At 41.0% G+C, this 22,816-nt stretch overlaps 3 protein-coding genes across 9 annotated transcripts in view; 1 reads left to right on the top strand and 2 right to left on the bottom strand.

Moving 5' to 3' along the window:
• Nucleotides 1-529: 529 nt before the first annotated feature.
• On the bottom strand, nucleotides 530-5,525 carry tubd1 (tubulin, delta 1). 3 transcript variants are annotated; one of them, XM_071538276.1, is made up of 8 exons: nucleotides 5,233-5,525; nucleotides 4,972-5,119; nucleotides 4,330-4,546; nucleotides 3,514-3,745; nucleotides 2,552-2,716; nucleotides 2,031-2,171; nucleotides 1,143-1,326; nucleotides 530-788 (listed from the first exon to the last, which is right to left on the bottom strand). In XM_071538276.1, exons 1-8 carry the CDS (start codon nucleotides 5,381-5,383, stop codon nucleotides 683-685), a joined length of 1,344 nt encoding a protein of 447 aa, XP_071394377.1. In that variant the 5' UTR covers nucleotides 5,384-5,525; the 3' UTR covers nucleotides 530-682. The 3 variants fall into 3 exon arrangements, with proteins under 3 accessions (XP_071394377.1, XP_071394378.1, XP_071394379.1); XM_071538277.1 differs by lacking the exon at nucleotides 1,143-1,326 and having other exon boundaries at nucleotides 530-792; nucleotides 2,022-2,171; XM_071538278.1 differs by lacking the exons at nucleotides 2,031-2,171; nucleotides 2,552-2,716.
• Nucleotides 5,526-6,128: 603 nt separating this feature from the next.
• Nucleotides 6,129-18,764, top strand: rps6kb1b (ribosomal protein S6 kinase b, polypeptide 1b). 4 transcript variants are annotated; one of them, XM_071538270.1, is made up of 15 exons: nucleotides 6,129-6,276; nucleotides 8,313-8,356; nucleotides 8,471-8,591; nucleotides 8,763-8,831; nucleotides 10,279-10,426; nucleotides 12,539-12,596; nucleotides 12,717-12,817; nucleotides 13,584-13,674; nucleotides 13,878-13,968; nucleotides 14,090-14,197; nucleotides 14,305-14,367; nucleotides 14,839-14,916; nucleotides 15,341-15,448; nucleotides 16,619-16,731; nucleotides 17,248-18,764. In XM_071538270.1, exons 1-15 carry the CDS (start codon nucleotides 6,208-6,210, stop codon nucleotides 17,501-17,503), a joined length of 1,518 nt encoding a protein of 505 aa, XP_071394371.1. In that variant the 5' UTR covers nucleotides 6,129-6,207; the 3' UTR covers nucleotides 17,504-18,764. The 4 variants fall into 4 exon arrangements, with proteins under 4 accessions (XP_071394371.1, XP_071394372.1, XP_071394373.1 ...); XM_071538271.1 differs by lacking the exon at nucleotides 8,313-8,356 and adding an exon at nucleotides 7,685-7,701; XM_071538272.1 differs by lacking the exons at nucleotides 8,313-8,356; nucleotides 8,471-8,591; nucleotides 8,763-8,831 and adding an exon at nucleotides 9,844-9,846.
• Nucleotides 18,765-18,888: 124 nt separating this feature from the next.
• slc33a1 (solute carrier family 33 member 1) overlaps nucleotides 18,889-22,816 on the bottom strand; it is a 9,237-nt gene continuing 5,309 nt past the window's right edge. For both annotated transcript variants that reach the window (XM_071538279.1, XM_071538280.1), the window contains exon 9: nucleotides 18,889-22,816. This exon is cut by the window's right edge and continues 199 nt beyond it. The gene's annotated coding sequence lies outside the window, so the exon portion shown is untranslated.

Genomic DNA, 22,816 nt, shown 5'->3' with positions numbered 1-22,816 from the left:
TGAGTCGTGTCCAATGTGCCGAGCTTTTGCCTCAAGAGGTCCATTTGTGGACAAGGGACGCTCCATCTTTACCATCCACAATGGGGCTACGGTGTTGTCTTGACCATATTGATTCTGTGAATATTAATTTATATTATGTAAGATTGGTCCTTAATAAAGTTACAAAAGTATGTTACTATACAATGTCCTTGTCACTTGTCTTTGTACGGTACTATTTCAAAAAACTTAATATGTAGAAATCCTATTGATTGCTGTACCCATACACTACATTTTCTGATCTATTCAAATTAATAGTATCAGTAATTGTCAAAAAAGCAACAAGCCAAGTGTTTTTATTTTTCAGCACTTAAGTTATGTCCCATTGGTGATCATTCTCTAGGAAACTGCATCAATTTATAGGACAAGTACTGTTGTGCTGCTTAGGCAAAAACAACCGGCCTCTGTTCCTGCTGTGCAGAAAACCACAGCAGTCAGTCACACCTGGAGGAATATGCTTCGCTCCAATGCACAAAAGAATAATGTTAAAGCAAACCACAAATAATTTGTTTTATTTACATATACAATAATTAAACAAAAAAAACAAACACGTAACCTTTCATAATCATCAGCAATGTCCTGCATAGTAGTCTTCTCCTCTTGTCCACTTGAAGTCCAAAGGCACAGTCAGAGGTTTTTTCCATTGCTAGCAGAGTTGACTGTAGCTGGAGATGACTTGCTCTAGAGATGTAAAGCTGTCTAGAAAATCTTCCTCTGAGATCCCAAACTTGATGTACTGATGGATATAGGCCCTGTGTCATCAAGCAAAAATAATAGGGAATGGAGAATGATTGAAAGCCATATAAACTGGAAACAAAACAACTGAGTATAGATTCTCAAGTGACTTTTTGCACATTTATTGTAAATAAACTTTGCCTTATTTTTCCTTTAAACCTTAGAGACAGGACTTGAATGTCATCCATTAGTACATCACATAAACTACGCCGCTTGCATATTCTGAAGCAGAATCTGCCTTGTACCCAAAACTCCCCTTCTTTGCACTTTGATTGAAGAGCACTTTGTGTAGATCTCAGACCAGAAACATATGAGTTTGTTCAGTAAAATATGGTTTGTTTTACAGATTTTCCTCAAAGTAATTGACTCACCTGGAGGCAAACATATTCCAGGCTTTCCCCACCATGTTGTCCAGGGGTCTGAGCAGAGCCTGGCTGTTGCTGACCAGTGTAGCTGACTTCTCATACTTATTGAAAGGCACTGGGGATTTCCACAAGTTGAAAGCCTCTTCTGATGAGAGCCAGGAGGTGTAGAGGGCTGGGTCCTGAAAGCCGCCTGTGGACAGTACACAATTCACAGCCTTTGGTTCTGCATAATCTCAAAGCGCTAAAGTATTTAGAATGGAATGCAGTAAAGCATTTTCTGTGTCATACCCATAGCACCACCATGTGCTCGAACATGTTTAGTCTTTCAAAAACACTGACAACTCTGTTCCATGAAAAAAAAGCTTTGAGCAGAGAACTATGCACTTGGAGCCACTGTGTGTAGACAACTGTGTGATTCCTGAATCAGTGGTCATTACTTTTCTTTTAATACTAGCCCCTTAATCTCAGAGTGAATACTCTCACTAGAAGGAAACTGCTCATTTGTCTTTGCCAGCAGGGTAAGGTGCCTTGCTAAAGGGCACTTTGGCAAGAATTGGCATTTCATATGGGGTTCAATCTAGGGAGAGATTTGGGTTATTGAAGGCCAATACTGATATTTTTAGACTGAAGTCGCTGATAGCTGATGTTTTGTACCAATATGCAGTATGTTCAAATTAGACCGTTTTCATGCAAGTTTTCAGTGTTTCCCCCAAATTTTACTCTTGTCGCAGTGGAAATGCCCCTGCACCAGCATTTACACCATGTGACACTAAAACTCTCCACTGAAACCCTGGATAATGAAATCATTTTAGGTGGGCTAGTAGCTCATTAAGGGTGGCACACCCTATCTATTTTTTTTTCTTACAACCAGTATAATTCAAACATCTTTCTGACCCGTCTCTGCGCTGTAGACGTCCTTCCCTCTCAGTATGAGCAGGTTGGCCAGAGAGTTGTTAAAGCCAGGTCCTCCAAGACTCCTGGTCCTCGCCGTGCCACCAGGATGGACAGAAGGTGGACGCACCTGCCAGTCGATACCTGAAACAGGACAAACAGAAGGACCCTGAAAATGTGGGCAGGAGGAGAACCTCTGACAAGTATCACTGCAACTGTTTCAGGACTATCTGCACAGAGCAGATCAACCCTTGCTCCTGCTGTTACCAGTACCACACTCATTGTAAAGTCCCACTCCACTTTCCAACTGATTTTATCATGTAATTCTTAATTTAGTGCTCCAAGTGCTGCATTATGCTTTCACCTGTTAATTCATTACCCCCAAGGTGAGGATAAATCCACTTCAATTAGTTTTCTTTCAGAGACATATAACAACTTACTGAACATGCTGCTATCTTATCAGAGCGAACTAAACTGAAATTGAACCTCAAAACCCCCCAAAATCAGATTTTGACAAAACTTGCCTTCCTCCATCTTGGTGTTGGAGATGAGCATCTGGCGCAGGTGTTTCAGCAGCGCTGGCCAGCTGAACGTGCTGTAGGCTATGGAGGAGCTGGCCATCTGAGGGATGGTGCACACACTCAGCAGCTTGTATTCTGGGTGGCATGCCAGGGTGCTCACCAAGTCACCTGGGAGACAGAGAGGACAGATGTTAAAGAATAATGGTAATATAATGGTAAAGAGGTGCTGGTTTGTGTGTATGGTGTAGAATGTAAGTGATGCTAAGAGTGCCACATAACAGTACACAGCAGGGTTGGGGTCAATTCATGAATGAACTCATCAATTCCAATTCAACTGAGGAACTGGAATTAGGATTTGAAAAAACTTACAGGAAACAGAATTGGAATTGAATTGGAATTTCAGGAGGTTTAATTTAATTCAGTGAAATTCAGTGAAATTCCATGTTTTTTAGTTTTTTCTTACCACATATCAGAGATTACAAATGGTGCTATATATTCATATATATCATATCATAAAATATCAAAAGGTACCTTTCAGGTGGTGTTTGATGCATAACATTTAATTGTAATACATACATTATGATTGAATGTATTTGACTTGTGTCTTTTATTTGATTCATAATGTTTAGCAAGTCAAGACAACCTCTCTGTGGAATTTCATGAAACTTTTTGAATTGGAATTCAATTCTGTTTCCCATCATTCCAATTCAATTCCAATTCTGTTTCCTTAGAGCTGGGTTCCAATTCCAGGCACTGAATTGGAATTTACCATGCATTCTCAATTCAGTTCATAAATGTCCCCAACCCTGCTACACAGTTGTGCATCAAAGAGTGAACTGATGAAGTGCATAGTCTTAACGTGATTCCACCTGAGACTTCACTGCATGTTGCTGTTACTGTTGCTGTGATGGGGAAGAGGATTGTGTGTGTGTGTGTGTGTGTGTGTGTGTGTTTGCCTCTCTCACCCAGAGGGTTCCTGCTGTAGACTCCATGGGAGCCGGCAGTGAGCGCAGGCTGCAGGACGCTGCCCAGCTGGTGGGCGATGACCCCGTTGACGTCGCTGAAGGAGATGTGTTTGATGTTGAGCAGCTGAGCGCAGATCCTGTGCACCGTGTCGTTCTCGTGCACCAGGATGGCGTCCGACAGCTGGTAGAGGTGAGCCAGCGTCAGCACAGAGTTGTAATTCTGGACTATCACCTGACAGGAGAAGCAAAAAAAAAAAAGAAAAAAGAAACTGAATCATCTGGTTGTCACAGAGAGATGACGAGTTAACTGTCATACAGTGTTTTGGCGCTGGATGTATCGTGTTTTATGGATTATAAAAGTGTTGTTTGATTTTATCTTAGATCCCATCATACAAAGAATATGAAAAAAACAAAAACAAATGTAAAGTATACCTACAGCATTCATACCACTAGAGATATCTGTTTCAGATTTTGATAAATCATAAAATTGGGGAGAATAAATCTATCTGTGTAATTTTGGCATCAAGATCAGTTTTATAAATCACAACTTTGGCTTGGATTTGAATAAAATAAAATGTGCAAAAGAGCTGTTAACTGACCACTGACTAACATTAAAAGAACCAGTGCTGAGTTTGGGAGCCTTCTTGTGTGTTTGGCTGTCATTATTTTAATTACACTTTATAAATCCAAGCATATCATTCTATGTAATAATATAAAACACTAGGTCTATTTACTGTAAGATATTATTCTATGTAATAACATCACACACTACTGTTATTCAGTACAGCAGAATACAGTTGAGACCAGCCTCCGCACCTCTCCAGTGCCGTAGGGCCAGGTGAGCTGGTTGAGGATGAAGGAGTTGGGGTAGATGTCTCGGAGACACTGGGTGACGTAGGTGCCCACCCCAGACCCCGTGCCCCCCGCCACGCTCATCATGGCCATGATCCCGGCCAGTCTGTCGCAGCGCTCCACCTCTCGCCTCACCAGCTCCTCCACCGCCTCTCCATGACGAGGCCCGTGGACACAGTACCTAGAGCCAGGCAAGAAGCAAGAGAGCCATCTGTCAATATCACACGAGCGACTCATCAGTTGTTTTTCCATTCATTTCTAATGGGAGATTACCGTTGTCCTGCTTATGTTCCTGGTCACACCCATACACAGGGTCACCAATACGTCTGTCACTTTGTCATTCTGTCATTGTTAATCTCCACATGGAAAATGACCTGATCAGCTGACTGAAATGCATTTAGCAGTGTTTATTCAACTGCTATAATGTTACTGTTACTGATCTATTACTGCCACAACAGCAGTCTATTTTTGCTCTGCAGAGTGGAGCTTAACGGAGCCAGCAGTGACTTCCCTTTCTAATGGCTGATGTGTTTTTTTTTAAGATTTTCTGGGGATTTGAAAGGCAAAATAAAGGAATGTCTCTCTCTGTCTGTGAAAGTCCCTTACCCATTGGCCCAGTTGTTTCCAGAGCCTTGCTTCTGGCTGAAGTGGGAAGTTTCTCCGTACCTCCACCTGCCAGACTTTGCAGCCCTGCTCATGCTGTGGTTGATCACTTTAGGCTCCATGTCAATGAGCACTGCCCTGGCCACAAGGTCTGGTTAAAAGACAAAACACATGACAGACACACACACCAAACTTATGTGAAAAAAGTGATTTTCTTGTGTGTGTGTGTGTGTGTGTGTGTGTGAGGGGGGGGGGGCTCCTTACCTCCATGTGTTGTTTCATGGAAGAACCGTTCAGTGCTGGATTCACAGTATGCTTTCCTCTGCCCCTCCTGTGCATCGTTGCAGATTACATCGAACAACTCCTGGCCCACTTGGTTACCGCACTGGCCGAGCTGTACTGTCACGATGGACATTTTGCAGCCAGATGAATGGGAACTTTACTCGTAAGTAGGATGACTAGTTCTCTTATCAGTCTATAAGAGCAGACTGTGTGAACTCCACAGGTAAATTCAAGCCTTGAGTCAAGTTTGACATGATTGTGTTTTGAAGCTCTGTGTCTGCTGCTCCGCCAGTAGCCACTTAAAAGTAGGATTTCCGGTCAAACTTTCAAAATAAAAGTCTTGGTAGTGAAAAAGTCTTGGTAGTGAACATGTGTTGCAAAATTTTTGAGTAGCCTAATATAAAGTACCAACGTGAAAATTAAGAATATATTTAAGGAAGACTCAATTGATGTTGTTTTAAATGTCCTTCACACGGATATATATTCTTGTAGGCATATGCATATACACAAATATCCATACAAAATATAAAGTGGATAGTTCCGGTTCTGATGGCTGTGTCAAGTTTGTCCTGTGTAAAATACCCGAAATAACGGGCACTTATGTGTCGCCTAGCAACCACTTTGTTTGGCTACTGTTCAACAACTTTATTGTTTTGCTGAAAATATAGAATTCAGTTGTTATAGGTATATTGTAGGTATATCGAAAAATATGATATCTTGTGAACATTTGCGTTCTTTCTTTTTAACACAGTGGCGTATTATCACTGTATGTGTACCACAAACCGGTTCTTCCTGCAACAACAAAATCAGTGAGGTTACCGCCCCTTTTGCTCAGTCGAGCAGTGCGCATGCTCAGTGTAGTAGCCGGTTATGGCGGCGGTGTGTGTTTGTCCATGAGGTGGGGGACGCCAGCTATTCTCACGGTCCGAGAGAGAGCGATCTGAACGAAACGCTGCCATGGCTGGGGTGTTTGACATTGATTTGGATCAGCCGGAGGAAAATGTCTCCGATGATGAGATTGAGGAGGTACTTTAATAAACCGCGTCGGCTGTAATTGCGAGAGTTTTCACAGCAACTGTTCATCATAGCTATGCTACATGCATAGTAGCTAGCTTGGTAGCCTGCCAGCCAGCATAGGCCTACTCCTCTCGGTTTGCAGCCGATGCGTTCAGGCCTTTTGACAGGGTTAGCAGCAGCTAATGCTAGCTCGCCACCGTTAGCTTGACAGCGACCATGACTGAGCTGTCACTTGTTCTGTATTGTTTTACCAGTAATGTTAGGCTCATTACTAAAATGCAACGCATGGCTAACGTCAAATGTCAAAACCATTGCTGTCAATTTCGATTTATTATGCAAGTTGTGCAGGCAAGCCTTACTTGGCCAGAGCTGCTGCAGTGACAAATGGTCCTTGGTCGCTCGCTGGCGTGCAACAGTTTATTTTGGCAAGTCTGCTGCAGAGTGGAGCCCAATGGACCTGAGGGCTGTGTGACACAGAGCTCAAAATGCACTTGTGTAACACTACTTAAAACTTAGACCGTACTTTAATACCATAAAGTAACACATTATTTATTGATAGGTAAATACCGCTTCTTAAAAGAGTTCTCAACTATACATGTCCTCACTGTTAGCTGTTCTCTAACGAGAAAGAACTACAGTATTCCTGTAATAAATTACCCTACACAAATATCTGTACGACAAAACCATAAACTGCTATTGTAGAAACGCATAGTATGACAAAGAGTATGCAGATAGTACAGATACATATAGTACATAGACAGTATGAGAGTATATGAGATTTATATACATACATACATATATATACATATATATATATATATATATATATATATATATATATATATATATATATATGTATTATATGTATTTATATTATATGTATTTATATATGTATTTATATATATATATATAAATACAAGTATAACAAGGTCAAGGTATAAACATTCTACTGAGTACCACAGACGCAATATAAGTCTCTGTATTAAAGTGATTTTTCATTAGGGTTGACAGCTTTTGGTACACATTCTGTTGCAAAATATCTTGCATCGTGTTGAAGTTCATGTGGCAAGGATTGGGCAACTAACTGTATTACATCACAGCTCTTGTTTGTTAGTATCACATCACAACTGTTGTGTGAATGTGAAACTGAGCACCTTTATTAACATAGGCAGTTAATTATCATAGAACGGGCAAGGTTCAATTTAGGCTAATCATATCTGATAATATATACAGCAGCTAGGGCTGCAACTAACGTTTTTTTTCATTGTCGATTAATCTGTCAATTATTTTCTCGATTAATCAATTAGTTTGGTCTATAAAATGTCAGAAAATGGTGAAAAATGTCAATCAGTGTTTCCCAAAGCTCAAGATGATGTCCTCAAATGTCTTGTTTTGTCCACAACCCAAAGATATTCAGTTTACTGTCATAGAGGAGTAAAGAAACCAGAAAATATTCACATTTAAGAAGCTGCAATCAGAGAATTTTGACTTCTATTTCTTAAAAAATTGCTCAAACCGATTAATCGATTGTCAAAATAGTTGGCGATTAATTTAATAGTTGACAACTAATCGATTAATCGCTGCAGCTCTAACAGCAGCAATATAATATGTTCTTATAAAACATTGCCACCTAAATGTTTTGTAGCTTTGTCCCTCTGTTTTCACTCAATTCAACTTGATTCCTAATTTCATTGCTAAACATATGCGGTTGACAGCATGTTTTTTCTGTGACAGATTTAACTATTGTAATATTAGAAACCAGTTATTTGCACAGTAGTAAAAGCAGAAGTGAAGTGCTAGAACACAGAAAATCTAAAACAATTATGTGCTTATGAGATAAAAGCCCCTAGGCTGATAGAATAAAAACACCACAAAGCAAAACAAACCCTAACCAAATCCCAACAAACCAATTCAAACTGCTGGCTTCAGTGTGGATGTACAGCAGCTGGTGCTGCCAGGTATTTCCTCCACTGCAGTCCCTCCAGTCCTTCAGTAGAACAGAACACAAGATTTGTGACTACAATGTTTTCTTCTTTTTCTGCCAGGCTGAAATCATTGATTTCATGGACCAGTGCAGTGGATTTGAGTTGTAAGTGTTCACAGCGTTTATCTTTTCCTCTGTGCATGCATGAATTTGTGACTGACTTTGCAAGTATTTCAAAAAGTCAAGTGTTGACATAATACATTTAATGTGTCTCCGCAGCAACATGGATGACTGTGAGAAGATCGAGATATCAGAGGACAACGTCAACCAAGGGACAGAAAACATCAGACCGGAGTGCTTTGAGCTGCTGCGGGTGCTGGGGAAAGGTGGTTATGGAAAGGTACTTGTCGTACCCAAGAAGCAGCAAGCCTTGAGAAAGTACTCTAACACACACACACACACTAAATGTTTTTGCTTCTGTAATATCAAATACTGAATTACTTGAGTTGTAGTATTTACTTCTCTTTATTTGACTAAAGCAAATATGTTAATCCGATTCCTCTCTGTTTAGGTTTTTCAGGTTCGAAAAGTTGTTGGAGCTGCTTCAGGCAAAATATTTGCCATGAAGGTTTTAAAGAAGGTACTATTTTTTTTCCCCTAGTCAGTACCACTATCAATCTTGCTCTAATCTCTTTATAGTTATACTATTGACTTCTACATTAGCAAGCACAAATTCATATGCAGTGGTGTACAGCTGCATTGAGTTTGTATTATACAAACATAATAGCATGCTCGTTATTACAAATAAACATTATGTTGCTTCTGTCTGCAAATATTGGCTGTCCTTGAAGCCAGTGGTGGGGTAAGATTTCACCGCTAGTTGGTAGATTGCCATCTGTGCTGCTCTGCTGCAGCCTTGGCACTTAAAACACTCCGTCTCAGCCCATTAGATTCTGCTTGATATTCACACTGCTTCTGCTTGATTGGCTAAAATGACCCTAGTGACACATTGCACACCTGCTAAATTTCAGCCAATCACTTGCGATCATTAAACTGCAAAGTGCCAGGCAATTATGTGCAGCTCTGCCTGGATAAAACCCTGTAGATTTGGGATAGAAGCCAGATTATACCATAGAATTAATGGCCTGCTGCATTTTAGTGCAATTATGAGGTGTTATGATAGCGGATGGCAATGTTTGTTTATTTTTTATTTTTTTTATTTAATCCTTTAACCTGAACCCTCTTGGCAGGGCACGAGTCCAGAAAAGGGAGCACTAACCCAGTTGGCGAGTGAGATTGGGCAGCAGATTCTCAATCCCATGCATGAATTTACACCAACGTTTAGTCACGGTGTCTTAGAAATGTCAATGCTTCTCTGTCCGTTGTCTGTATTCTAATTGGAATCTACCTTTAAAATCCAAGGGCTTGTCACTGCCTCAGACTGCCTATCAAAACTCTGCGCTGTTGCCATGACGCCAACGCTCAAAGCTGAGGTGACAGAGTTACAGACAGGCAGCTCTTCAGCTGACAGACAGAAGCAGCTAGCCAACATAAACACTATCAGCAGCAGCCCGACAAACAAAACCTCATCCAAAAAAGTTGTTTGTGAATGGGAATGGAAAAGAAACCGTCCTCGAAAAGTTTATAGTCAGGGTGTTTGTGGAGAGCTGGAAGACCTGTAGGGACTGGCTATGTACAGATAAACTCACTGTGATGTTCAGCCTGCCAGTATAATTGTAATATAATTATAATTTTAAAGCATGGTTTCAGTTTCATGCCCAAAATCCTAAAGTTCCACCCCGCCTTTCAAATATTGCATAGCGAAATATTTTTAGTTCCTATAAGCATTTAGGACAAATAAGCAACCAGTATTATGCAACTGGTAAAGCAACAATACACCACTTGTTACCTGGAAAACCTTGGTATCGGTTCTGGACACTGTCTCTTGCTGGGAGCCTTTTGCATCTGCGTTGTCCAAAAACTACCCAGTGTATCACCACCCTTAGTGGTGTACTATGTGCCTCTTGACTAATGTTGAGAATGTTGATGATAACTAATGATGTTTTTTTGTTGGGGGGAACCACCAGGCTATGATTGTACGCAACGCTAAGGACACAGCCCACACCAAGGCGGAGCGGAACATACTGGAAGAGGTGAAGCATCCCTTCATCGTGGATCTCATCTATGCCTTCCAGACAGGAGGCAAGCTATACCTCATCCTGGAGTACCTCAGCGGTCAGTACAGAGCAAAACACACACTTTGTTACAGGAAGACACACATACACAAATGGGTCTATTTTGGCACTGTGTTCTTGCGTTAATACTAATTGGCTTGATGGAGGCGCTAGAATTACAGGTCCGAATTTTAAACTACAAAAACATCCTAACTCCTCCACCGTTAAGCCTGATTGACACAGAAGTTGCTACTCAAATTCAGCTCCTTACAAATGACGCTGATTGGCCTAATGGGAGCAAACGCATTAGTGAGATGCGTCATGCCCACAAGTTTAGTCAGAACTCTATCAGCAGCGTCTGAGCTGTGACACACACATGAATCCACTGATTTTAAATGATTAGACCAAACAGTGGGCCTCATGCAGCAACATTCTCTTAAATTTCTCTTATATTTTCTCTTAATTTTCTGTTAAGAGAAAAAATAAGAGAAGTCAACTCCAGATGCACCAAACGTTCTTAACCATCCAAATCTGCTCTTGGCCCACAAATTTAATAATCCAATCATTATAATTACTCTAAAACATATAATAATCTAAATTTGGTTATATGATATTCATGTGTTTTTTTATGTTCCTCAAATTTCCTTGTGTTGGACAAACAATTTGTGAACTGTGAAAAAGAGATGTTTTTTTCTTATCTTGGTAAGAGTGCTCTTGACCACTTGTAAAATGTTCTCTTACCTAAGAGAAGAGCAAAAATAAGAAAACATTGGTGAATTCCAGAAATGTATGGGTACTAACAAAATAAGAACAAATCGTGGATACGAACAAAAATAAGAGAAAATTTGTTCGTATATCGCTTCCTGCATGAGGCCCAATGACTGTTTCATGCATGAGGGGCGACATGTTTACTTTTGCCTTATTCACATAAACTTCAGATTATACAGAGACTCAAAATGTTTTAAGGACATTTATGTACAACCCCCACCCCCACCCCCACCCCCCTTGCTCACTCTCGCTGTCTCATACACACACACACACACACCCCTCTATATCTTCCTCAGCCTCTCTCTCACTCACACACACTATTCACAAAAAGACAACGAGATGGATGGCCAGCCATTCTTTCCACCTCTCCTCCATCTCCTGAGATTCCATCCCGCCCTTTAGACATTAATGTTTCTCAATACAGATAGGTTTGTAGACTCTTGCAGTTTACAGGTCTTACTTGGGAAGGTTTTCAAATGTTTTTTTCCCTTCCTTCCCTTTTTCCTTCAAACAGCATTAAGCTACACTAACGTTTGGAGGGTTCAGTTAATTAGTCATGTGCTGTTTACCAGTGGGAAGATTCAGAAAGGAATTTGTACAGTAAATATTTTGACATTTATTGGGTTGAGTGTTCTGTCAGTGGGCCGGCGGTTGCCTAGAGGTTATAAAAGAAGGCTTGTGACCGGAAAGTTGCCTGTTGAAATTCCCAGAGCAGCTGGGGGAAACTGAATGAGAAACATGCTTACCTCCCTCAACAAACTACCATCGAGGATGTCATGAGCTCCAGTGGAGCAGCTCAGTGTAAAGGACTGTGGTTGTACAGGGTAGCTCCCAGATAATTGATAACCAGTTCAAAAGAGTATGATCTCAATTTGTTTGGGTTAGCCATGGGATCCTTGCATAGAATTCTGTGCACAATTTGCAGCAATGTGAATGCATTACAGTTTAAGTGTGATTCCCCAATTAAAGGTTACAGCTGCACAAGGCAAATTCACACATCGGCGACCCCAGATGGCAGCAAGGAAATAGCTTGGACCTAAATTATTTCTTCTTATGGATGGCAGCGTAGACCAACATAACAGAATTTGGTTTGGTGCCTCCGTGGCTGGTGTAAATTTCCCGACATGGGTCCAACCCATGATACATAGAGCAATAATATGATGGTGAATTGATCCTCATAGTGACATTTTCTTTTCATTTATCTCCTCCACAGGGAGGTCAGAGGTCAGGGTCAGCTATAGAACATCACCTTTGGAGCTGGTAGGGATTCAGTGACTTGCTCAAGGACACTTCAGCAGGGCTCAAACCTGGACACTCCAGTTAATTAAAGAATGGTCTCTCTGTGTATGTGTGCCGTCCATATTAACAGCGTACCATAAAGGGAAACGTTTGTTTACTTGTGCAGGAGGAGAACTTTTCATGCAGCTGGAGAGGGAGGGCATCTTCATGGAAGACACAGCCTGGTGAGCACGACTACGCACCTGCGACACATTTTGGGTCACAAACATAAGTTGAAGAAACACTCTGGTCTCTGGGCCTGAGATTGACTGAAATTGAGATATATTATTTGCTTTTGTCTGTAGTTTTTACCTGGCAGAGATCTCCATGGCTCTGGGCCACCTGCACCAGAAGGGCATCATCTACAGAGACCTGAAGCCTGAGAACATCATGCTCAACAACCAAGGTGTGTGTGTGTGTGTGTGTGTGTGTGTGTGTGTGTGTGTGTGTGTGTGTGTGTGTGTGTGTGTGTGTGTGTGTGTGTGTGGGTGTGTGGGTGTGTGGGTGTGTGTGTGTGGGCATGGGAGAGGATGCATGGGTGTATGTCTGTGTGTACACATGTTCAACAACCACGGTGACCCTCAATTGGCCATGATTGAAGGGTGTGTGCTTGTGTGTTCAGTATGGATGGGACAGTATATCAAAATTCAATACATTGCAATAAGTGACAATATGTATCGTGGGGCAGAAAAATGAATCGTGATATTAGCTCCATTTTATTCTGCTGTAATAATCACAAATGAGACGGCTTGACCATCACAGTTTCACAAGCTCTCCATCCAAATCATATTATGTGCACTAATGACATTTTTAAATTGTTGTTTACTTTCTAGCAAGACAATGCTAGAAAGATTTGTGACTCCAAAATGAGACTTTGTTGTCATTGAACTTTTATTTATTACATCGGATCATGGATGTATTGAATTGTGAACCCGTATAGAATTGTATTGTGAGATGAGAATATCGTCCCATCCCTAGTGTTCAGCGACCAATGTGAACTCTGGATCTGGGTCAGTCTGACAGCACAATTACCGTGCACACACTGCATGAACTGCAGTTCCCTGTATGTTTGACTTTGTTGTGACCTAATGCAGCTATTCTTGTATATGTGCCACAAGGTGGTGTGAGAATTCAAAATGACAGTGTCTGACAGTGTATTGTTTTCCTCCCAGGCCACGTAAAGCTGACAGACTTCGGACTGTGTAAAGAGTCCATTCACGACGGCACGGTCACCCACACTTTCTGTGGTACCATAGAGTACATGTAAGTCACGCTCTCTCCCTTCTCCCTCACTCCTTCACTCATACATTCACACAGTCACACTCAGACTCGTACACTCACATTTACACACTCAGATTCAATTACACTGACTCAAACACTCGCTCTCCCTCCACCCTCCGCACCCACTTTCTATCTTCACTGATCAACAGTATATTAGTAAGCAATGTGCGTGGATATTGTTGCAGGGCCCCAGAGATCTTGATGAGGAGCGGACACAACAGAGCAGTGGACTGGTGGAGTCTGGGAGCTCTGATGTACGACATGCTCACAGGAGCGGTGAGTTAAAAAACATGAAAACAGCTTTCAACTTACCTCTGTCTTGTTGTGCTATAATGAATTTGCAATTTACCTCAGCTATCAATCATGAGATTGAAATCTTTTTCTTTCCCCACTTCAGCCGCCGTTCACTGGCGAAAACAGAAAAAAGACCATTGACAAGATCTTGAAGTGCAAGCTCAACCTTCCCCCCTACCTCACACAAGAAGCTAGAGATCTCCTGAAGCGGGTAGCTCCTGTTTGTTTTGTAACTCGTGTCCCTTCAGGGTGTTATTCCAAATAAGTGTGAAATTGTTATGTAAGTATTCTTCTGACATTTGACTGCTGGGTGTACAGTTGCTGAAGAGAAACGCCTCGTCGCGGCTGGGAGCAGGGGCAGGAGACGCCACAGAGGTGCAGGTGAGAACAGGCAGGAGGAGGAGGAGGAGGACGCAGTTCCAACGCAGTGAGGCATCAGACCGGCTCTGTGGGCAAGGAAGAATCACTAAGCACTAGAAAACATATTATACAGTATATTTATATCAGACACTCTAGTTCCAATGCCCGAAGCAGAACAGTTTGCAAAGAATTGTCTGATATTGTCATTAGGAAAAAACAGGAAAAAACAATAATAAATGTAATATTGCGTACTGCAATTTCCAAATCGCAAGAGGTTTCGTTTTTTTGTTCAAAGTAGTTTAAGACTGATTCTTAAGCAAGGGACTCGGGTGTCCTTGACCTGCAACTCCTCCCAAAACACATTCATACACACACTTGCACTCCCATAAATTGGAAAAAGCTGTGTCGACATGAATGCCAGTTCATATAAAAGTTTGCACAGCCCTAGATGTCACAGTTCATGGCACACTGTTTGTACTTGCTGTCCCACAGGCTCATCCCTTCTTTCGACACATCAACTGGGAGGATTTGCTGGCTCGGAAAGTAGAGCCTCCCTTCAAGCCTTTCCTGGTGAGTAGACTGGGGAGCAGACCAGGAGTAACTCTAAATTAGATACTACTATTATAACTTCATCCTGTAGTTTCACGCGGGAAATCTGAGAATGTTAAATGTCAAAAACAGTTCTGATATATATAGATCTGAATTAAATGTTCCAAGAATGACATTGGATCCCTGGACTATTGAGAAAGAAGCTCCTACACTCCTACGACATTCACAGTGGAAAGAAGCATGTACTTGACCTACTGTTGGTTCCCTTTGCTTCAAAATGTTATTTTGCAGTTTGCACTTTCCTTTGCCCTACATAAAATCAATTGAGTGGATTTGAGTAATTAAACCCAGGTGTTCTCCTGTTTCAGCCCCACACCTTGTTAGCTGACACAGCTGCTCATGTTTCTGCACCTCACCTGTGTTTGTCTCCTCTCCATCTTTGCAGCAATCAGCTGAAGACGTGAGTCAGTTTGACTCGAAATTCACAAGTCAGACGCCGGTCGACAGTCCAGATGACTCGACCCTCAGTGAGAGTGCCAATCAAGCCTTCCTGGTAACATCTCTCTCTCTCTTTCACCTTTTTCCCCCCTCCACATTTTGTTTTAAGTTTGATAACTCATTGACTAATTTCAAATGGGCCTTGTCTTTTGACCACTATTCATCAAGGTCTCATACACCCTAATAAAGAGCAATTTTACAGATGATGAGGCTAGAGGAAAGCATTGAGCACTGCATGCTTCTTTCCATGCAAGTAAAATCATTCATTAGTTTATCAACATGCACCCTGATGAAGGTATTCAGCCAAAATATATAGAATGTTTTGTCATTTTCTTCTAGTATTCACTATATGACATGATCCACTACCCCAATCATCCACCAGTTTCCTCACAAGGATTAATAAAGTTTCATGTAATCTAATTCTCGCCCTAGTCGCTGTAAAAACAAACAACACAGGTTTGATGTGTAGACATGACCAAAAATGTACAGTAAGCATCTTGTTAGCTGAGCAGTTTTATAAGAATTGTATTTCATCAGCATTAAGTCTAAAGAAGTTGTAGGATCCAATAATTGTATATGATATATAATTAGAAGACTATTATCTTCAAGTTATGTTCAAGTTCAAAGACAACTCTGGTGTCACACTAATACTTTGTCAAGTCAAATTTATTTTTTAAGTGACCTTTAACTGAAGAGGCTTATAGTGCATCACAGAGCAGCACATTACACAAATATGAATAACAACAGAAACAAGTCAGTCAGTTTTAAAGACAGGGAACTTCCACAAAAATATCATGCTTGCTTTTTGCGAGCAACAACTGTGTAATTCACACACGTTGCATTCCATTACTTTATCAGATCTGTAGTCAGTTAGACCTGAATTGCGCTGGGGCGCCCCGGTGGATCATCGAGTAGAGCGCGTACCATAAGGCTCAGTCCTTCCCGCAGCGACCCGGGTTTGAATCTGGCCCGTGGTCATTTGCTGCATGTCCTCCCCTCTTTCTCTCCCGTGCCTTCCTGTCTCTCTCTCACTAACTCTGTCGAATAAAGCATAAAAAATGCCAAAAATAAATCTTAAAAAAAAAAAAAAGACCTGAATTGTGCTGCTTCTCCTTATTCAGCGATAGTTTGTTTTCCCCCTCACCAGCTCCGCCCACAACCCGCCCCTCATCTGTGACTGTGCTCCAGCTGTAACCTGTATTTCTCCTTTGTGTCTTCCCTGTAGGGTTTCACATATGTCGCTCCATCAGTCCTGGAAAACATCAAAGAGAAGTTCTCATTTGAGCCAAAAATCCGCTCACCTCGGCGGTTTGTGGGTAGCCCAAGAACACCTCTCAGGTAGGTCAGCCCGCCCCCGACAGGCTCCTAAGAAACAAATCTGTCTGTGGTTAAGAGACGGTGTAAGAGTTGAGACTCTCGACGGGATGGGACGATATGATTATGTCACGATACATTTTGATTAGCGATATGGGGTTAACGATTCAATACAACCAGGATACCACGATACGCTAATAAATAATGACGACAAAGTCTGACTGTGCAAAATAATTTTTATTTCTGAGTCACAAATCTTTCTAGCAATGGTACTGACTTGCTAGAAAGTAAACTAGAATTTAAAAATGTTATTACAAAGTACAAATGATATAATTTAGATGGAGAGCTTATGAAACTGTGATGGTCAAGCTGTCTCATTTGTGATTACTACAGCAGAATAAAATGTAGCTAATATTACGATTCATTTTTCTACCCCATGATACGCATTGTCACTTTTTTGCATTGCAATATACTGTATATTGAAATGCCACATTGTTCATTGTTGCAAATTTGTAACAACACATGCCTACCTCCTTGCAGCCCGGTGAAGTTCTCAGGGGGGGAGTGCTGGGCCCGGAGCCCCCTGGTCCCAGGCGGAGGACCCGGTCTCCTCCAGTCTCCTCAGGAGCAGGCCATGGAGCTGTCCACCCCGGAGCAGATGGACGTAACGAGCAGCTCTGAGGCCTCGGCCCCGCTGCCCATCCGCCAGCCGGCCGGGGTCAACCTGGGCCAGATGAAGCAGCAGGCCTACCCCGTCATGGCCAAACGGCCCGAACATCTACGTATGAACCTATGACCCGCCGCACCTCTTTAGGAGAGTTTATTTCTTGACTTTCTTTTTTTTCTGTTGATATTTCTCCTTTTTTTTTTTTTTTTTTTTTTTTTAAAGGAAAAAAAAAAGTAAAAAAAGATATGGACGCTAGAGACAATGAAACTCTGAAATTGCACATCAACACACAACATATACCGTCACTACCTGGGGTTTGTGTGTGGGTCGGGGCCGAGTGCTACTGACCACACCACCATCACCACCACTTCTCCACCTCCACCACCTCAGGTCTCACGACCATCGTCTTCTGATCCTCAACCCCTAGCTGAACCGGACTAGTAGGACTGGACTTCCTTTGGGAACCACAGCCTTCGTATGACGGCGTCATACCATGAAATCAAAGGCGATGATTTATCACAGAGTATGCAACCGATTTTCACTAAAATGCAGTCAGTCAGTCTACTGTACCAGATGACATCCAAAGTGCTTTGTGCTGTTTGAATGAACGCCAATGAGGAAATTGCTTCCATTTAACGGTTGTGAGATTTTGACAGTAAAAAAAAAATGCTTCCTGGCTCTGAACGAAATCATATGAATTATTTGAAAGAGAAAAAAGAAATCAGCATTGGGAGCAGCTGACAAGCAGAGGTTCTGGTATTGAATATAGCTTTATGTCTTACAATGTTTTACAAAATGGATGCATCAACTATGCTATAAATCGATGATGAATCAGTGAGAGCCTAAATAAAAAACAGATGTTGACTTTTTATATTCTCTCAGTATTGGTGTTGTGGATGACTTGTTGAATGGCTTATTTGATGTGGGATCCATCCTTCAATTATCTGCTCCTCAGGCATATTACAGGATGGGATGTATCAGTGGATCAATTGACACATCACCAGACATAATTCAGCTCGATGCGATGTTGAAGCTAATCGGTGTGACTCACTGTTCCACGACACTTAACATGAAACCGATCTCAGTTGGTGCTGCTCTGACCCAGGAGGCTGTGGGCCAGATGAGTGAATATGGCATGCCTTCGTCACATTTCGCAGTAGCGGTGGGACATCAGATCCCGTCTGATCTTCTGGAGTAAATTCAAAGTGGAGATTGTGTGTGAAGATTGATCTGGATGCAATCCTGCCACAAGGGAGTTCTACTGCCAAGAAGTCCCTAGGAACGGCTCCTGTACTGCTCAGAACACTGGTGGCAACACTCACAGCCGCTCTCAGCCTCGCATCAACCTTCACTGTTGTTTAGGAGGGGAATTTTAGAATTCCTCAAAGGCAAGGAAAATAAAAAAATAAAAAACATTGAGTGCATCTTGTGTTTTGTGTCCGATGAAAAGCAATCATCCATATTGACATTCCATGTTCAAGAGAAACAACCAAAAAGACCCAATGAGTGAGCATATCTGTTTTATTACATATAAGATTTGTTTCAAATCTCATCAATATTGCATCCTGTGAATGTCAATATAAAATTTCCTCATCAGAACATTATACAGCATAGCTGCTAGCATATTTACATTTCTCACTGTACTGTCACCCTGTGCAATGTGTTTCTCTGGAAAAGCAATTTGGGATTTAGACTCGGGCATCAGTAAACAAAAACTGCAGGGTGAAAAATAAATATTGACTAATTCTGAATTGACATAAAAAGAACACAATTAAAAATAAGATTTTTTTTTCAATTTTTTGTGCATTTCCAGCCATTGATTTGAGGGGTCATGAGGTAATATTGTGTGATCAAGTTAAAAAAAAAAAAAATTATCAATTCGAGCAGAAGTTAACCACAACCTAAAAACCAGTTAAGCTGACTGAATATATGGTACAAATTACAGATCTCAAACCCCAATCTAAAATGGTCTTACAAAAAACGATGCATATGTTGCTGAAATGAACAGTCACAAACATCCACCATGATCACATTTGTCAAAGAAAATCAAAACAAGTCAATGTAGTTCGCCTTAATAGCTATCAGGATGTAATATTGTCATATTACAGTAACATTGTACTGGCACAAATTCAACATGAAAGGCCCAATAAAGATCACATAAAGATTTATCAAAATTAATTATTGATTGGTACAAAATGAAGAGGTTGCTCAATGCCTATGTGAGTCTAATGTACAACAAGTAACCTCTCTGTACTTCAGAGAATGACTGGCAAAAAATTACAAAGGCTACCGAAACAACCCAGAAATATTGAACCTTAGCTCTGTGGCTCACAGAACAGCCATCAAAACATCCAGAAAGAAACTTAATATGCAAAAAACAGAAACAAGAGTTTAATCCTCTCCTGATCATGTCAATATCAAACCAGAACTCTTTACAGACGCGGATCCCTGTGCACATGAACCTTGATTGTGTGCTCGAACATTTCCCTTTAACAGAGCAGCTGGCTTTTATGCTGGTTTCAGAGGAAATACTGTTAGATTCAGTTCTATGTACAATACGCAACACGTGTAGGGCCTTCACTCATCAAGTTTCTCACCAAGGCTGCTGGTCTGGGATCTGTTTTGCTTTTATGGGCAAGAAGAAATTAAATTTTTGTTTACAGGCCACTGCGGCTGGTAAATTCTCAAATCAGCCTGCCATATTCCCTGGTTTACCAGCCAACAAGACTTTTAGACTATAAGGCCTCCACAAGATGGCTGGTTACCGGCCAAGCAGATAAACTTACCACAGCTCAAACTGACTAGTGCTGGCTGGTGGCTGGTGTTAATTTCCCACCCAGATGGGACCTGGCAAGAGATCCTTGACCAACACTACAACTGTGACAGGCTTAAGGCTCCAACTCCTCAGCTACATTACTATATCTATCCAAATTAGGATAAATCAACCGATGAATCACTGCACCAATATATCAACATTTACCAATATTGGCTTTTTTCACGTACAGTATGTCCCAGCAATAATTAGCACAAAAACAATTGTGCACAAAATCCTACAATTGCCTTGTCTCCATTAGCTCTGTTCAGCCTGACTGGGGCCAGTCATGGAACGAAATGGGTTTACATCTAGTCAAACAGAATTTGAAAATATAATCTCCTGCACCTTGAATAAATATTTAGTTCTCACTGACAGCAGCAAAACAAACAAAGAAAAGTGTCATCTTCTGTGCTGTTCTTCTAATAGCTTATTCTGTCTGTGGATATAGATTTAATATAGTTTTAAAACTGAATTTATGCACCAAACTCTTCCCCAATACACAGTAAATGTTCAATCTAGAATAAATACAGTGGATCCTTTATATTTGGCCCGGTGGGCTGGCCGAGGTTTGGTCCAGCTAAGTTTGACTGTGCTTTAAATACAGTAGAGGCGCTGGCTTTGAGCCCGACAGACTGCAGCACAGCTGAAGCCTGGCCAGTGGAGACCAGGCATGTGAGTAATGATGAATTTTGGTCTAGAATTTGGTCTAGCAAGGAAATGAAGTAATATAAGTAGTAAAATGGTATCAGCAGATATGTTGGTTTTCCTCTCCCAATTATTGGTACCAATTCATAGTATTCCTATGATGTCACATGCATTTCCTACCAATATGGCGCTTTACAATACACACAGCTCATTGGCTGTGTTTGTCATTTGACCTGTTAATTTATTACAATCACCTTTTATTTTCCTACCAAGATGACCGTGTAGTGATGTAACAGAATACTATGAATACTGTAAATATACCATACCAAAAGTAATTTATCAACCAGGCTTATTGATGACCAACATATTCCAACAGTTAAAAACTGCACTGTCCAATGTTGCTATTTCCAGTGTTGGGGAGCATTGAATTACAGTAATAAGATTCCAAATGATTCATAAAGGTTGAAGCAGTGATCATATTTAAGAAAAACTGATGCAAACTTGTTGGATTACCCCAACAAAAAAGGCATTTGCCATTTTAGTCAATTTAACAATCGTTGATAATGGTTACAGCTGGTGGGTATAACGCTGTTTAAAATAAAATTCTTCACAAGGAATGTTTGCTCAGCTTCATATTCTATGGATTTTGGGAGGCAAAATAATCCAAAAGTAATAATGTTATGTTGTGTAATCCAACAAACTATGTTACTGATTATGACTATGTTACACAGGGAGTATTCAACAATTCAACAATTGCATTTTCCAAAGTAATCTTCCCTAACCTGGCTATTTTACTACAAGTGAAGTGTTGGCTTTGAGTGATTGTTGCTGCAGGTCTTTTCAAAGTCGAGAGCCTTTGAAGAGCTGAACAAGGCACAAATAACTTCAAGGGGAAATAAAAAATGAAAGCTAGTTAAATAGCATTGGAAATAATTCTTCACTTTGGTTTTAACCTTCATGGAGTGCCAGATGGGTGGAGTTTAACAGCATCAGGACAGTTCAGACAAATATACTAAAATGACTAAAGGGCCAGACGAGTGAAATAAATCAATTACTTTATTTTAAGTAAAAAAAAAATATACCCGTTTTGTCAGTCTAAATCACAAAGTGGGACTGCAACAGAGAAAAGCGTCCCATCACCACAACTGAGACAGCGTAGATTTACCCCATTTACCCTATTTAAACTCTGGTGGTGTGTACGCTGGCGGGAAATATTCAAATAAAAACTGGAAAATGCATGTTTTATGAGCATCTTTAAAAAAAAAAGGAAAAAACAAGGCATCACGTTACCTTAAAGGAGGACACTTCCATGTTTTGTCGAAAACATTCTATTTCCTCTCTCGTCCCTTTAGTATCCTTTGGCATAAAACAGTCAGTGACCGGCCGGGTAGGAAAACATTAACGTGAAGTGCTGATTTCTGGCTCCTCAAAATTCAAGCAGTTACTTCTCGCTGCCATTTGGGGCCGCCAACATGCAAACATTGCATAGTGCAGCTTTAAACTTTAAAGCACTCTTTGTATATTCTGTACTGTACTCTTTGTACTCCCCATCTGGTACTCCACATAAGTTAAAACAAACACCAAGAACTATTTGAAAACTCAATTTGACCCAGGTCTGGTTTGGTTTGACTATTTCAAGCAGCAGAGAGTGTACGACAAAAAAAGCAGCAATTCCCAAATTTCTATAAAAGTTCTTAGCTAGCCTGAATGGTTCTTTAAGTTTCCAGAGGGACACTGTCACAGTGAGCACGACACAAGTTATGATGTTTTTTTTACATCCACAGAAGATGAAGAAGATGGGCTATTTCTTCACATATGTTTATGTAGTTCAAGGTGAGAGAAGTGAGAAAGTGTGAGAGTGTTTGCTTTTGTTTAAAGGTAGCAACTAGAGTAGGACCAGAGGGAGTGAGCCAGGCAGATATGGATGGAGTTACGTCCAGCATTCAGCCACTTTGGGGCAGAAAATGCAGAGGTGCACCAAT

Source organism: Centroberyx affinis, unplaced genomic scaffold, assembly GCF_046629955.1.
Source record: "Centroberyx affinis isolate AG114_WGS23_722 - 3 ecotype Tasmania unplaced genomic scaffold, CSIRO-AGI_Caff_v1 ptg003243l_1, whole genome shotgun sequence".
Lineage (NCBI taxonomy): Eukaryota > Metazoa > Chordata > Actinopteri > Beryciformes > Berycidae > Centroberyx > Centroberyx affinis.
This window is presented reverse-complemented; position numbering and strand designations above follow the sequence as displayed.

Excerpts from the sequence above, each read along its gene's own strand:
- tubd1 (XM_071538276.1), bottom strand. The coding sequence starts at position 5,383 with ATGTCCATCGTGACAGTACAGCTCGGCCAGTGCGGTAACCAAGTGGGC. Across the intron at positions 5,120-5,232 it reads CCATGAAACAACACATGGAG|ACCTTGTGGCCAGGGCAGTG; the intron begins GTAAGGAGCCCC and ends TCTTTTAACCAG. Across the intron at positions 2,172-2,551 it reads CAACACCAAGATGGAGGAAG|GTATCGACTGGCAGGTGCGT; the intron begins GCAAGTTTTGTC and ends GTCCTGTTTCAG.
- rps6kb1b (XM_071538270.1), top strand. The coding sequence starts at position 6,208 with ATGGCTGGGGTGTTTGACATTGATTTGGATCAGCCGGAGGAAAATGTC. Across the intron at positions 8,592-8,762 it reads GGAAAGGTGGTTATGGAAAG|GTTTTTCAGGTTCGAAAAGT; the intron begins GTACTTGTCGTA and ends CTCTCTGTTTAG. Across the intron at positions 13,969-14,089 it reads ACGACATGCTCACAGGAGCG|CCGCCGTTCACTGGCGAAAA; the intron begins GTGAGTTAAAAA and ends TCCCCACTTCAG.